At 37.6% G+C, this 17130-nt stretch overlaps 1 protein-coding gene across 2 annotated transcripts in view; it reads right to left on the minus strand.

Annotated features, from left to right (window-relative positions):
- Nucleotides 1–17130, minus strand: part of ABCB1 (ATP binding cassette subfamily B member 1) — a 223087-nt gene that overhangs the window by 38314 nt on the left and 167643 nt on the right. For both annotated transcript variants that reach the window (XM_057504470.1, XM_036911836.2), the window contains exon 8: nt 6685–6809. In XM_057504470.1, the coding sequence (XP_057360453.1) occupies nt 6685–6809 (125 nt within the window). The remainder of the gene's footprint in view (nt 1–6684; nt 6810–17130) is intronic.

The following is a 17130-nucleotide window of genomic DNA, read 5'->3' on the forward strand; positions in this document are numbered from 1 at the left end:
CATGAGAAGTCCTTTAAATCCTTTTTGAGATTTGAGATTAAATCCTTTTTGAATGTTCTGAGAGCTTTGGATTGCTACATGATACTATTACATTTAAATAAGCTGTATAGTTTATCTTGCTTTCATAGACATTTATTTTAAAAATCAATGACTTGAAAAAATTATTTGGCTCAAAATAGAGAATAATTCATCATTATGTATCAGTGTTCCCTTCCGTACTCTTTCTGCATCTCTTCCCACTGTCAGTGCTTCCCAACATCATTGACATCACGGGGTGCGCTGCTGGAGGACGGGGCTCTGGCCCGGTGGTTGGGCCACCCAAAGCCTCCTGGTTGCCTCACACACCGATAAATTAAAATCTCAGCACATCTATAACCCTATAACCTGTCCATAGCATGAAGATTTGCACTATATCAGCCAAACTTGGAGAACACCTTTAATACTTCTTACAACAAATACTGGGAATTAGACAAGAGAAGGCAAAAGCAAAGAGGCAAAGAAAACCCAAAAACAATGTTGGAAAGCACTGACAGGTTTTTCTCTCTCTGTACTAATGATTACACTCAAGTAATAATTCAAGAACTTTTTAAACCCTGGGAATGTGGTTAATTTCTGCTGTTAAAATTGAAGGAGATGGTGTCTATAATTTTATTTTCATTTGAAAATACAGATTGTTCTGCATAAGAAGAGGGACATAGAGATAAGCTAATGGGGAGATAAGCTAATAAAGAAAAAGAAAAAATCTTTGCAAATATAGAATTTAGATAAAATTATTAGAGAAAAAAAGATTATAATTGAGCTGTAAATCTGTCTTTATTCTCTTAATCACAACTCCTTACAGAGCTTAGAACATTGCCTTGCAGAAAGGAGCTCAGAATTGTTGAAATGGAAGGACTTACTTCCATATAGATTCATACTTTGTAGTCTTTGATCCTTAGAAACGTGACTATGTATTTTTCATATTATTATATTAATTTTCTTTCAAGGAGGCATTCCATTAGTACATCCAGCAGAGTTCAAGCCGTGCTGAGATGTGAACATGCATTCTTTCTTGCCTTCATGACTTTTTTAACTACTTACTTTACCTGTTACAAAAGCATGACAAATGAAATTTACAGGACTACGGTGTTCGCTAAAGACCAAATTTAAGCTTCATAAAACTTTATAGATAGACTAGTAACATATTATTAGAATTTCTCTTTCCAAAAATGTAAATCTCCAACGTGCCAGTTATAATCTTTGAAGAAAAAAAATATTTTTGAGTAATGTGTTTGAATGGTTGATATATTTATCTCGTAGTTTATGAGTTGATCTGAGGTGAAAGGTACTACTAGATGTAACTCATGCCTGATTACATTTAAGGAACGATAACGCTAATGACTCACACTCTGCCATTTCCTTTATTTTGGTTCTTGCTTACCGAGGCTAAGGTGGAAATCATTTCACTGATAAATTGTTGTCCCATGTAGCCAGAGGAAACATTAGCATAGGAAGAAGCAAAAGCAAAAGGAAGAAAATCATTTAGACACCAGAAAAGATAAATGAAGAAAAGAAGGGGAAAGGAGGAAGAAGCCATAAACAATACTACTTCTACCCTGGCTTCTTAATTAGCATTTCAATAAAAATGTCACAATACAAAACCAAATATTAAAAGCATCCATTCATTTAAAGCATTAGTATGAAAACTGTCATTAAAGAAGTTCTTAAAACGAACTAAAGCTGTTTAACAAAACTGTTGATATTTAGAAAAGATTATTTTTCTTAAATAATATGAAACTTCTCAGTGACACAAATAGCTACTCACAAGAGCAAGGAATAATTGACTTTAAACAAATAGAAATCAATACTAATGAGTAAACATTTGTAAGATACAAACGAGAAAAATATTTTTCAGTTAAGGAAGATAAAGCTACTGTTATAGTAATGAATTTATTTTAAATTCTGGTTACATTTCCTCTCAAAGAGAGCCAGCTTCCTCCTGCACCTACTAAGAAGAGAAAGTCTGACCAAGACCTTAATTAGTTGTCTATGTAGAAGCAGAAAAGGGAAGCGGAAGACCTAGAAAGAAAACTGAAGTATTGTATTTGGTCTAAGAATGATTTTACCAATTCTACTTGCAGAGTATATCCTGAGTCGAGGTGCCTGACACCCCTCTGCTGCCTGTAGTCTAGGCCCAGCTACCACAAGCCCTTTCACCTGGGCCACTACAACCGCCCTCCCGTTGGTCTCCCTGCTTCCACTTTGCAACTGCTCTCATCCAATCACCAGATCAATCACAGAGAAATCATCTTACATAATGCAGATATTCACTCCCTTGTTGAAGACCCTCAGTTGTGTCCCTGGGCCCTTGGAATAAAACCCTAACTCCTCACCATGGCTGCAAGTCTTGCATTCCAGCCCCTCCCACATTCTACAGCTTCTCTTCTCCTCAATCTCCCCTCACTCAGCTGAGCTCCAGCCACACAAGCCTTATTATATTTTCTAGAACACACCAAAGTCTTTGTTTTGCCACCTCAGGATATTTGGAAGACTCTTTTATCCCCCTTCCACCAGGGCAGGTTTTCCTCACCTTCAATAACATCCTCAGCCTAGATGTAACCCCCTCAGAGATGCCATCCCCAACCACCATCTTTAAAGTAAATCTGCCCTCCTCACTCTCATCAGCACACTCTTAGATTCCTTGATAGCACATTTTAAAAATCTGTAATTTCATTCACTTGTGTGATGACTTACCTTTCTTTTTTCCTCCCTTTCTTTCTTCCATTTTTTTTTCCCACCTTTCTATTTTGACTAAGGACCATATGGGGACAGGCATCTTCTATTTCCAATTCACTGTTGAAAACCAAGAGCCTAGCAAAGTGCTTGGCGTGTGGCAGATGCTGCCTAAATTTGTGGAATGAATGAACTTTCAAGATATGACCAAGCCGGGAAGAAAGTTAGGTCAGCGGGTTGTACTCCTGAATCTACTCTTGATTGTCAGGCAAACTAATTTCCAATTCTCCAGTGATCATCCTTTCAAAGATAATCCCAGTAATTAATATCTTGTGAATTTAGTGATTCCACACATAAAATGCATCTTTCAACATAGCTCTGTAAACCCATTTGTTTAATCTTATAATAAAAATTCGATCACCATCTTCTTTAGGAAAAAAATTTTTCTGTACCTAATTAATTAAAGCACTTGAACCAAAAAAAATTTTTTTTTCAATTCTTTTAAGCTTTTGGTGAAATAAAATGATCAGCTTTATTGACATTCAGTATTGGACTTAATAATGAATGCCCTTTCCCTTCTTACCCAAGTTACTACATCCAATATGTCACTATAGATTTTATTGCTAATATCTTTTAATAATATTACATATTCCTCAAATTTAGGATGTCATCGATTGCAAGGAGTTTGTTATTCTGTTATTTTACGTAGCATTGAGACAGGCGCTGACTGTGACCCTCCATATAAGGCTGGGACAAAGCCTCAGTATAATAAGCACCTGCCACAGGGAAGGTGACAGCAGAACCTGTGTGTCTCAACCTTGACAACAGATAAAGGGAGGAAAAAACCACCTCCTCTGAGAATCTGAACCATAAGGCAATACTCATGCCAGTTTGAAGTATGAATTCACACTACTGCGTGGTTCAAAAACTCCCAGACAGAGAAATTAATGTAAGGTGGCCTCAGGTCAGTAGCACCTCGGGTGTATGGCAGCAGCACAGTCTGCCTGTAAGTACTGACTTCAATCAGACCCATAGTAATCATAAGATGACACTAACTGTAAGATTTATCTCAATTTCAGAGATGAAATGATATAAGAGAAAAATGTGTATCTTAGAATTGGTGAGATACTCTATATTTGCTAATTGTTCATTGCTCGTTCACAGGAACCCCATTTTTTCTGAATCGTGATCAGGTACCCAGAAATCTTCCTGTGCATTGCTAGTCTGCAGAGTCTGCTAGAATTTCTATATATATAATCATCTCACCTGTGGATAATGAGATTTGCTTTTTGTTCTGCAACCCTTATGGCTTTTATTTCTTTTTTGTTTTATTATTATTATTCTTACTCTTATTCATTTCCTGGGTCCTATTACCTAGTACCAGTACAACAGTGCACAGAAATGCCACTAGCACACATACCTGTTTCATTCATTATTTTAAAGGAATGCTTTTAACATTTCATCATTAACTATGATGTTCCCTAAGTGTCTCTGGTATATACTCTTTATTAGGTTAAAAAGGTTATTTATTATTCCTACTTTAACTAATTTTTGTCATGAATCATATGTAACTAATGTTTTTTTTCCGTCCATCAAAAAAAAATGTTTCTTTTAATCTGTTAATATTGTTAATTACATTAATAGATTTTTTTTAATGTTAAAGCATCTCTGCATTTATGGAATAAGGCCATTGTATTGAGGATTTTTTAAAAATCTGATGGTATATTTTATGTGGATTTGATTAGCTAATAATTTATCTAGACATTCTGCATCTACGATTTAGATGAAACTGACTTATTTTCCTTTCTCATCACACACACACACACATACACACACACACACATTTTTCATTTTCTAAAACAATTTGTATAAGATGGGGTTACCTCTTCCTTGAAGTTTGGTAGAACTTTGTAAAATTATCTGGACCTGGTGGTTTTGCTTGTTTATGTGTAGGGGCAGGTGATGAAGATTTTTAACTTTGGATTCAATTCCCTTATGATTATGGGTCTACTCAAGTTTTCTTCTTAAGTGAGAGTTTTAGCCTATATTTTTCTAGGACATGGTGTTTTTCATCAGAGTTTTAAATTTTATTGGTATAAAGCAGTAATTTAAAAAATCTTTTTTTATCTGGAGCAATTTTTCCTTAATTCTTTTTTTGTTCCTAATTAAACTTGCAAAATACTTGGTTATTTATTAGTCTTTTCAAATAATTAGTTTGTGGATTTGTCAACCCTCATTTTTTTATCTTTATTTTCTACTAAATAAAGTTTTGCTCTTATCTTCATTATTTCCTTCTTATCTGTTCCTTTATTGTTCTTTTTCTAAGTTCTTAAGCTGGATGCTTAGTTCTTTCCTTTTCAGCCATTTTTTGATTTCTTTCTAGGTGCCCACCAGACACCGTAGGGGTTATCACTGGACTAGGACTTGTTTTAACATGAACTCCTCAGCTTCAGGAAGAGAGAGCTCCCTATCCAGAGTAACATAAACTCAGACTCTTAACTGCCCCTGAGGTGAGGCCTGAGAATTTCATTTCCATGGAGAGATGCTTTGCCTCAGCTCAGAAACTAGGCAAAGGTACATAAACTTTGCTTTCCTCCCAATGCTGGTGGACATATTCTTTTTCTAGTCCACCTTTCCATTGAGGAAAACTGAAAAATAATCCCAAATTCAATACTTCATTCTGTGTCTGATCAAACATTAACTATGCAGAAAGGACTTTTCTGAATAATCTCTCTAAATAGTACCCCCTATGACTCTAATACAATGCTTTATTTCCCTAAATAATATTTACCTCAACTGACATATTAGGTACTTTGCTTAATAATGGTTGTCTGTACCCTTCCTGCCCCCGTGCTAGATTTTATGCTCCAAGAGATGAAGGGCTATATTTGACTGGATGTCTACCTGGTCATTAAGCAAAACTTCCCATTTTATTAGTCAGACATATGTTAAGGCAAGAGATAAAAACCTTAGCAAGAACTGAGATAGAACACAGACATTGCTTTCCTTTGAACTATGGTAGGTGCTTGGTGATCACAAATTATTCTCAGAAGACATCCTTGTGTGCATGAGATATATATGAACAGAAGTGTACTCCAAACACATATGTACAATTTAAAGAATAATTATACAGTGAACACCCATGTAAACACAACTCAAGAAAACAGAACATTGCCAGAAACATAGTAGCCCCCTGAGTCCCACTCTTATTTACCAACTCATCTCCCTAGAGGTAACCATTATTCTGACTTATAAAAATTCTCTTGTTTTTCTTCATGGCTTTACCAAATGATATCAAACCTCCCAAACAACATAGTTTAGTTTTTCCTATTTCCAGAAAAATTTATATTTATGACATATAAATTACTATAGCATCAAAATATTGTAATAAATACTTCATAAAGTCTGTCAATTCAGATATGATGAATACTATAAATTTCAATAAATTAGCATCTATACTCTCAGAAATCTAATAAAAATAGTTGCAAGGAAGATACTGAACATACTTTTGTACAAATGTGCTTTTTAGTTATATATTTATCTTCCCAAACATGAAGCATAACCCAACTAATTAGGGGCTTGGGCAAGGTGGGAAACAAACCACATTAAATATCCCCATAGATCTTAAACAAAATACTGATTCATACTTGGAGAATCAAGAATTAACTTGGTAGGTTAAAAAAATGTTCATCAGGGATATAAAATATGTTTCAGCCTTAAGAAACTATTTTATGTCACTACCCACCTAGGAAGCTCTAGAAAATGCTTTGAATTAGCAGATACTTGAAGAGTACATCTATAATTATAACTTTTCCAAAGTATTAGCTATGCTATGATATTTCATGAAGATGTTTATGGAAACATATATATTGGAGAATACTCTTATCATCAGCACTGTCAACATGAAAGGCATTTAGTAAGATGACACAGAATTTAATATTTCTATCAACTTAAAAAAAAAATGACTCAAACCTTTCAAGTTCTTTCTTTTGTCCTCCAAAGGCAATCACAGTTCTAATTGCTGCTAAGACCTCTTCAGCTACTGCTCCAGCTTTTGCATATGCCAAGAGTTCTTTATCAGTAAATGAAGATAGTATCTGTTTAAAAATGCAATTTCAGGACATTTAAAAATTTTTAACAAGTTAATTCTACCTTTTGTAGAGTAAAAAATAAATATATACAAAAATGCTGCTTGTATATTAGTGTATAGAACAAAATCTGTCTTCCCCTGGTCATTCGTTACAATGTTCTCTTTTTTATTGGGCAGACTCTTTGAATTTTTATTGTGCAGAGATAGTCTACAATAAATTAATTTTTGAAACTTCTCATTAAATACCTCATGGATCCTCATTTAAATAAATTAAACTCAGACTTTGGGAGAGATCTTAAATTTCAGAAAAGGTGGTATATATGACAATCATAAACAAATATAGGAAAAGAGGCATTACATCAAGGAAATGTGGTGTGTACTCCCCAAAGCAATTGCTATTGGTACTCTGGTGCAGAAGGATCAAAGTGGGAGTCCAGAAGAAGGCAAGATACCAAATGTGGTGTAGTGATGGGACTTCAAGGTTTCACATACTGGGGAGGCAGAAGGTTCCCTTTAATGGTGCTCCTAAGCAAAACAATACTATACAGAGACCGGGAAGGTCTTGGTTTTAGGGATGCTCTTTGATTCTTCTGTTTCATTCCTGGACATATATTATACGGGAAACAGTACTGGGTACTTTATATATAAGGGATCTCATTTATTCTTCTCAATTGCACAGTGAAGTAGGTTTTCCACACTTTGTATATGAGGAAATGGAGGGATGAAAGGGGTAAGTAATTTGCTAATAAGCACAGTCCAGGGTTCAAGACTGAGCCCATATGTCTCTGTTGAGGAGAAAGAAATTTCCTCTGCCTCTCAAGATTCTTCTGGCTGTTCTAAGAATAAAACTGACGGGAGGATTCGAGATGGCGGCATGAGAGGTGAGACAGAGAATTCATCCTAAAACCACATATAGTGTGAAAATATAGTTAATACAACTAGCCCTAAAACAGCAACAGGAAAGAAGGCTGCACGAGACTGCATACAGACCTCATGAACAGAGCAAACCTCACGAAACAGGGTAACATACGAAAGCCTTGATCAGGCGGGACCCAAGCCCTTCCCCCACCCCAGCTCACTGGCAGGAGGAAGACAAACTTAGCAGGGAGGGGGTAGAAGCCTAGAATTGCTGAACACCCAACCCTGGAGGTCTGCTTTGGACCACAGACCTACACTGTCTGATGCTCTGGAGGTTGCTAGGGTTGGGGAGCTGGGACAGGCAAAGTGCTTGAGAGACTGATAGTCTGGCCATTTGTGGAGGATGGGTATCCACATGTGGCCGCTCTGGGACAAAGGAAAGGCAGCAGTCTAAGAGGCTTCCTAGCAGCGAGAGGGCTGCTGAAGGGGCAGGGTTTGCACAAAGCTTGCTACGGGGGAGAAGGGATAGGTGGACAAGGTTGTCTGGGCGCACTCTGCCTAGTGGGTTGGTAGCTTTGAGGAGCTTCAGGCACCCCATCCTCCTGGCTGCCTACTCAGCTCTGACGCCCCCCACTGTTACATGAAGACTGCTGCACCTTCCTCATGGCCTGCTGGCACCTGCTCACACACCTGCAGTCACTGCCCAGGCATCAGGCCAGGCAGACAGAGGCCCCGCCTACAACAGCTAGAGATGCCAAGCACAAAGGCTTACACCTGTGTGCTTGGCCCACTGGCTCTGACACTGGAGACAGGCACTGCAGATGGGAATCAGGAAACAGCTCTTTCCTGCCCCCAGGAACCAGTGCTGCTCCCCTATGACCCATAACCTCACTCTAGGGGCTGAACAGCTCCAGAGACTAGAGATTCTGGGCACAAGAGGGCACCTCATAGAATTATGATATATCAAAGGAACCTGGTTCAGACCAAAATATCACAAACTCCAGAAAAAGGCCCAAATGAAACTGAACTCAACAATCTTCCTGAAAGAGACTTTAAAATAAAAATCACACACATGCTCACGGAGGTACAGAAAAACATTCAAGAACTCAGGGACTAATTTAAGACAGAGATTCAATCATTAAGAAATTCCATATCTGAAATGAAACATACAATGGAAAGATTTAAAAACAGATTAGGTGTACCAGAAGAGACGGTAAATGGGATAGACATTAGAGAAGAGGAATACAAAGAAGCTGAGACACAGAGAGAAAAAAGGATCTCTAAGAATGAAAGAATACTGAGAGAACTGTGCGACCAATCTAAACAGAACAATATCTGCATTATAAGGGTACCAGTAGAAGAAGAGAGAGAAAAAAGGATACCAAGTGTTATTGAGGAAGTAATTGCTGAAAATTTCCCCAAGCTGGGGAAGGAGATAGTCTCTCAAGCCATGGAGGTGCACAGATCTCCCAACACAAGGGACCCAATTAAGACAACATCAAGACATATAATAATTAGAATGGCAAAGATCAAGGATAAAGACAGACTTTTAAAAGCAGTTAGAGAGAGAAAAAAGATCATAAACAAAGGAAAACCCATTAGGCAATCATCTTATTTCTCAACAGAAACTTTACAGGCCAAAGGGATTGGCATGATATATTTAATGCAATGAAGCAGAAGGGCCTCGAACCAAGAATATTCTACCCGGCAAGGTTATCATTTAAATTTGAAGGAGGGATTAAACAATTTTCAGATAAGCAAAAGCTGAGAGAATTTACCTCCCACAAACCACCTCTACAGTGCATTTTGGAGGGACTGCTATAGACGGAAGTATTCCTAAGACTAAATAGATGTCACAAGGGGTAATAAAACCACAGCAAAGTAAAACAATTAAATACTAAGCACATACAAAATCAAATCAACTACCCTCAAAGTCAATCAAGGGATAGACAAAGAGTACAGAATATGATGCCTAACATATAAAGAATGGAGGAGGAAGAAAAAGGAGGAAAATAAAAGAACCTTTAGGTTGTGTTTGTAATAGCATACAAAGTGAGTTAAATTAGACTGTTAGATAGTAAGGGAATTACCCTTGAACCTTTGGTAACCATGAATCTAAAGCCTGCCATGACAGTAAGTACATACCTATCAATAATCACCCTAAATATAAATGGTCTGAGTGCACTGATCAAAAGACACAGAGTCACTGAATGAAAAAAAGAACAAGACCCTTCTATATGCTGTCTACAAGAGACTCACTTCAAACCCAAAGACATACCAGACTAAAAGGGAAGGGATGGAAAAAGATATTTCATGCAAATAACAGGGAGAAAAAAGCAGGAGTTGCAGTATTTGTATCAGACAAAATAGACTTCAAAACAAAGAAAGTAACAAGAGACAAAGAAGGACATTACATAATGATAAACAGGTCAGTCCAACAAGAGGATATAACTATTACAAATATCTATGCACCCAACACAGGATCACCTACGTATGTGAAACAAATACTAACAGAATTAAAGGGGAAATAGAATGCAATGCATTCATTTTAGGAGACTTCAACACACCACTTGCTCCAAAGGACAGATCAACCAGAAAGAAAATAAGTAAGGAGAAACAGGAACTGAACAACACATAGAACAGATGGACCTAACAGACATCTACAGAATACTGCACCCAAAAGCAGCAGGATACACGATCTTCTCAAGTGCACAAAGAACATTTTCAAGAAGAGATCATATACTAGACCACAAAAAGAGCCTCAGTAAATTCAAAAAGACTGAAATTGTACCAACCAGCTTCTCAGATCACAAAGGTATGAAACTAAAAATAAATTACACAAAGAAAATGAAAAAGCCCACAAACACATGGAGGCTTAATAACATACACATAAATAATCAATGGATCAGTGACAAAATAAAAACAGAAATCAAGCAATATAAGGGGACAAATGACAACAATAATTCAACACCACAAAATCTGTAGGGCACAGCAAAGGCCATGCTAAGAGGGAAGTATATTGCAATACAGGCCAACCTCAGGAAAGAAAAGCAATCTCAAATGAATAGTCTAAACTCACAATTAATGAAACTAGAAAAGGAAGAACAAATGAGGCCCAAAATCAGTAGAAGGAGGGACATAATAAAGATTAAAGAAGAAATAAATAAAATTGAGAAGAATAAAACAATAGAAAGAATCAATGAAAGCAGGAGCTGGTTTAAACAAAATCACTAGCTATATTTATCAAGAAAAAAAGAGAGTCTACACACATAAACAGAATCAGAAATGAGAAAGGAAAAATCACTACAGACACCACAGAAATACACAGAATTATTAGAGAAAACTATGAAAAATTATATAGTAACAAACTGAATAACCTACAAGAAAGAAATGGACAACTTTCTCGAAAAATACAACCTTCCAAGGCTTACCGAGAAAGAAACAGAAAATCAGAATAAAGCAATTACCAGCAAGGAAATTGAATTGATAATCAAAAAACTACCTAAGAACAAAACTCCTGAACCAGATGATTTCACTGCTGAATTTTACAAAACATTTAATGAAGACCTAATACCCATTCTCCTTAAAGTTTTCAAAAAAGCAGAAGAGGAGGGAGTACTCCCAAACTCATTCTATGAGGCCAACATCACTCTAATACTAAAACCAGGCACAGACACCACAAAAAAAGAAAATTACAGACCAATATCCCTGATGAACATAGATGCAAAAATACTCAATAAAATATTAACAACCCGAATTCAAAAATACATCAAAAAGATCATCCATCATGATCAAGTGGGATTCATCCCAGGGATGCAAGGATAGTACAACATTCGAAAATCCATCAGCATCATCCACCACATCAACAAGAAGAAGGACAAAAATCACAAGATTATCTCCATAGATGCTGAAAAAGCATTTGACAAAATTCAACAACCATTCTTTATAAAAACTCTCAACAAAATGGGTATAGAGGGAAAGTACCTCAACATAATAAAGGCCATATATTACAAACCCACAGTCAACATTATACTTAGCAGTGAGAAGCTGAAAGCATTTCCTTTAAGATCGGGAGCAAGACAAGGATGCCCACTCTCCCCACTTTTACTCAACATAGTTCTGAAAGTCCTAGTCATGGCAATCAGACAACACAAAAAGAAATAAAAGGCACCCAGATTGGTAAGGAAGAAGTCAAACTGTCCCTGTTTGCAGATAACATGATATCATATATAAAAAAACCCTAAAAAATCCACTCCAAAACTACTAGATCTAATATCTGAATTCAGCAAAGTTGCGGGACACAAACATAACACACAGAAATCTGTTGCATTCCTATACACTAACGATGAACTAGGAGAAAGAGAAATCAGGAAGACAATTCCATTCACAATTGCATCAAAAAGAATAAAATACCTAGGAATAAACCTAACCAAGGAAGTGAAAGACCTATACTCTGAAAACTATAAGACACTCATAAGAGAAATTAAAGAAGATACCAGTAAATGGAAATACATCCTGTGCACATGGATAGGAAGAATTAATATTGTCAAAATGGCATTCCTGCCTAAAACAATTACAGATTTAAAGCAATCCCTTTCAAAATACCAACAGCATTCTTCAATGGACTACAGCAAATCATTCTAAAATTCATATGGAACCACAAAACACCGCGAATAGCCAAAGCAATCCTGAGAAGGAAGAATAAAGCAGGGGGAATTATGCTCCCTGACTTCAACCTCTACTACAAAGCCACAGTAATCAAGACAATTTGGTACTGGCACAAGAATAGGCCCATAGACCAATGGGACAGAATAGAGAGCCCAGATATAAATCCAAGCATATATGGCCAATTAATATACAATAAAGGAGCCATGGATATACAGTGGGGAAGTGACAGCCTCTTCAACAACTGGTGTTGGTAAACTGGACAGCTACAAGTAAGAGAATGAAACTGGATTATTGTCTAACCCCATACACTCAAAATTGATCAAAGAACTGAATGTAAGTCATAAAACCATAAAGCTCTTAGAAAAAAACATAGGCAAAATATCTCTCAGACATAAACATGAGCAACTTCTTCATGAACATATCTCCCTGGGCAAGGGAAACAAAAGGAAAAAGGTATAAGTGAGACTATATCAAACTAAAAAGAAAAGCTTCTGTACAGCAAAGGACACCATCAGTAGAACAAAAAGGCATCCTACAGTATGGAGAATATATTTGTAAACAACATATCCGACAAGGGGTTAACATCCAAAATATATAAAGAACTCACACACCTCAACACCCAAACAACAAATAACCTGATTAAAAAATGGGCAGAGGATCTGAACAGACACTTCTCCAAAGAAGAAATTCAGATGGCCAACAGACACATGAAAAGATGCTCCACATCCCTAATCATCAGAGAAATGCAAATGAAAACCACAATGAGATATCACCTTACACCAGTTAGGATGGCCAACATCCAAAAGACAAACAACAGCAAATGTTGGCGAGGATTTGGAGTAAAAGGGGAACCCTCCTACACTGCTGGTGGGAATGCAAATTAGTTCAACCACTGTGGAAAGCACTATGGAGGTTCATTAAAAAACTAAAAATGGAAATACCATCTAACCCAGGAATTCCACTCCTAGGAATTTACCGTAAGAATGCAGGAGCCCAGTTTGAAAAAGACATATGCACCCCTATGTTTATAACAGCAGTATTTACAATAGCCAAGAAATGGAAACAACCTAAGTGTCCATCAGTAGATGAATGGATAAAGAAGAGGTGGTACATATACACAATAGAATATTATTCAGCCATAAGAAAAAAACAAATCCTACCATTTGCAACAGCATGGATGGAACTAGAGGGTTATTTGTTCAGTGAAATAAGCCTGGCAGAGAAAAACAAGTATCAAATGATTTCACTCATCTGTGGAGTATAAGAACAAAGAAAAAATTGAAGGAACAAAATAGCAGCAGACTCGCAGAACCCAAGAATGGACTAACAGTTACCAAAGAGAAAGGGACTGGGGAGGATGGGTGGGCAGGGAGGAATAAGGGGGAAAAAGGGGCATCACGATTAGCACGTATAATGTAGTGCGGTGGGACACGGGGAAGGCAGTATAACACAAAGACAAGTAGTGATTCTATAGCATCTTACTTTGCTGATGGACAGTGAGTGTAATGGGGTATGTGGTGGGGACTTGATAATGGGCGGAGTCTAGTAACCATAATGTTACTCATGTAATTGTCCATTAATTATTCCAAAATTTAAAAAAAAAGAATCAAATTGACATGAAACAGATTAACAGGAGAAAAAAGCCAGTTTCATTATGTACATGCAGCTAAGTCATAGACATGCATTCCAAAGACAGTCAGGGAGAATGAGGCATGTGTCATCCTGAACCATGGAGAAGGGGGCAGGGGCCTGAGACTTCAAAGGGAAAGGGAAGTAACTCATAGGAATATGAAGACTAAATGTTTGGTAAACATAATAACCTGATGGCCCACACAGGAACAGTGGGGCACACAGAGAGGATTTTTAGCAGACTTTGTCAATCCCTGACTGTCACCTCTAGAGAGTCTGTAATATAGCTATCTACAGTGACAGCTTTCCTCCTGGAGTAGTTCCTCTGCTAAATTCTTTTTATGCTGGTGAGGGGGTGTGGAGAGAGGTCAAAGTGTCTTCCTGAGTCTTTTGGGTCTTGATGGTTTTTAGCTCAAAATAATCTGCATGTTGCAATGGCACATCTTTGGGACAGTCTTTCCTTGTTCCCTACAGCTTCAAACCTTGACACAGGAGTGGATCTCTCTCTGAACCCAGCCACTGACATATGAACTGGGATCCCAAAGGTCCCTGTGATGAAAATCAGATCAACTGAATGGGCAGAGGACTAAGGGTACTATTTGTACCTGGAATGCCTAAGTAGTCAACCATCTAACAAAAAATTACACACAAGAAATTAATAATAAAACTGATTAAACTGCACTCTTTCAGTAGAAAATTGTAGGCATTTGTGGACTCATCTGTGTAAATAATATCAGTCTATTCCTTCCGGCCACAAAAAGCTCATGGTTGTTGTGTTTTAACAGTGCATTTCCTCCTTTGCTGTGTGTGAAAGTAAAAGGAGCTGCGATGGATGCAGGAGGTGAGTGAAAGCAAGTGGATGTTTCCTAGCTGTGTTCGTGTGCAGACGCTGTGCTGAAAATGTACCTAAATTCTTTGGTACCCAAAGTAATAACCCACTGATACACGAGACTTCCTGGCCTCCCAAAGCTAATGAAGGGGAGCAACATACTTTTACTGATTACTTTAAACTGGTTATTTTGAAAAAATTGCAAATGCAGGAGAAGCTCTGAAAACCAAGTAGAAGTTACCCTTTTGTAAAAGACATTTACAAGGTTACTCTCTATACAGGTGTCTCCTTGCTGACCAAGAAGAGAAGGGTGACTTTAAATCGACACAAAGTCTAATCAATGGAAAAAGCAAACTTAAACCTGCGTGACAACCTCACTTGTTTACTGTGCTTTTCCTGGTGACCTCCCAGAAGTGACTCCCTGCCCCAAACTCTTGTTTTTAGCTGAAGATAGCTTTGGCCATTTAGGGAATTGCTCAGTTTTCCTGAGTCTCTCCCAGGTATACAGGAGGCATAGATATTATTAAACTTGTCTGTTTTTCTTCTTTTAATCTGTCTTATATCCATTTTAATTATTCAAACAGCAAAAAACCCTGAAGGGAAGAAAGGAAAACTTTCCCAGTCCTTCAGTTTTGGTGACTCAGACAGGACAAACTTCACTCACTGGGCCCTGCTCACTCCAGTGCCGCTGCAGCTGAGATCTGGGGCCTCTGATAGGAGCTGGCAGAAGGTAAGAATTCTGAGCATGTCACACTCCTGGATCTTTGCCTGCAGGGTCTGATGGAAGCAAGAGGGAATTTTTCCTTTCCTATATTTAGATTAGCAGGAGAAAATATTTATAGATCTAGTACCCTGGGTATGGAGACTCTAGCAAAGATTTAATAATAAGACCTCCTGCTGTTTACTGACACTTTTCCAGAGATGGCCGCTGTTGTGCTTTGCCTCCCTCTGTTGTGTCATTTGTCATCTCCTTCTATGTTCTGAGCTTGGCTTTGTGACCAGTGAGAAGAATTTCCGTTTGTGGCCAACTGGGTAGTGCGCCTCCCAGTGGGTGAATAGGCCAGGGCTCCCAGACAGAGAATGGTAGAAAGCAGCAATCTTTTTGTCTGACTGTGCCAGCGCTCAGAGAACTTGTCGGAAGAGGTCCCAGTCCACAGGGGCCTCTGTTTCACAACCTTTGTCAGCACTGATCAAGTCCCATTCCAGACGTAACTGCCCAGTGTCACAGATTAATGGGCCTGTGACCAGCACGCCTCATATTCTCCTGGGAAAGGAGAGACACCATTTTCCCTACACCATTTTTACTGCGTATAACAACGAAGGTCTTTTACTTCCCTAGACTATTTTTGGGAGTGAACTTTCTAGATCATAGAGGCTGCCTCTGGTCGGATGCCTCAAGCTCCTTTGGTTAAGTCATTAACAGGCTTATTGGTTTGAGTCGCATTGAGATTAATAGATCCTTTTCTCAATGGCCAGACAATGGATCATTTGAATTGCAATATGTAAAAGAAAAAAAACTTTTAAGATGTCTCATTCTAAACAATTGTCTTACTGGTACCTTTGGAAAAGCCAAATTGAAAGGTGGACACAAAGTATAGTGGGACCCCCCTGACAAACTAAAAGAACAGAAATTAGACTTAAAACAAAAATTAACATCCTACAAATGATCAGCTGAAGGCTGATGTTCAGGGGCTGATAGAAGCCAAGGCTGAATTGTATATTCAAAAAGAAGGCTTTGGCAAAATCTTTATAGATTTTACAAAGGCAAGAGAAGTTTTAATTGTTCTAGATCCCTAATAATAGGCAAAGATGCCCCCAAAACTCTACCTCAGAGAAAACTTAGGATACTTTCTCTGTGCCTTTGTGATGTAAATTTGCTACCCCTTCTCCCCTAGGACTTAAAAGATATCCTTTGAAATCTGTACTTTAGGAAAAGAGACCTCTCTCATTAGAGGAAAAAGAGGTGGTGGGGGGTCAGTGTTTGGAAACTGGTTGAATGAAAAATCTCCACAAACATTAGTAATCATAAAGTCTGTTTGCATCTATCTCTACGTTTATGTGTATCTATATTGTAGATGTGCAGTATTTTTCTACCTCTGGATGGTATGTCACAATTAATTTGCAAAGAGCTCTCTTAAATCGGCTTTAATTTTTTTCTTAGACATTTCAAACCACATTAACAAATTTAATGTGTCTATGTCTGATTTCCATAACACTTTAAATACTTAATAAATCCAACAAGCAATACCTTTTTAAAGCACATATCCAAATTTTGGCCATCTAAGGAAAAATAGAACTTGGAAATTAGGGCCTAACTGCAGGAGCATATGAAACAGGATTGGGA

This window comes from Manis pentadactyla, chromosome 7 (assembly GCF_030020395.1).
Source record: "Manis pentadactyla isolate mManPen7 chromosome 7, mManPen7.hap1, whole genome shotgun sequence".
Lineage (NCBI taxonomy): Eukaryota > Metazoa > Chordata > Mammalia > Pholidota > Manidae > Manis > Manis pentadactyla.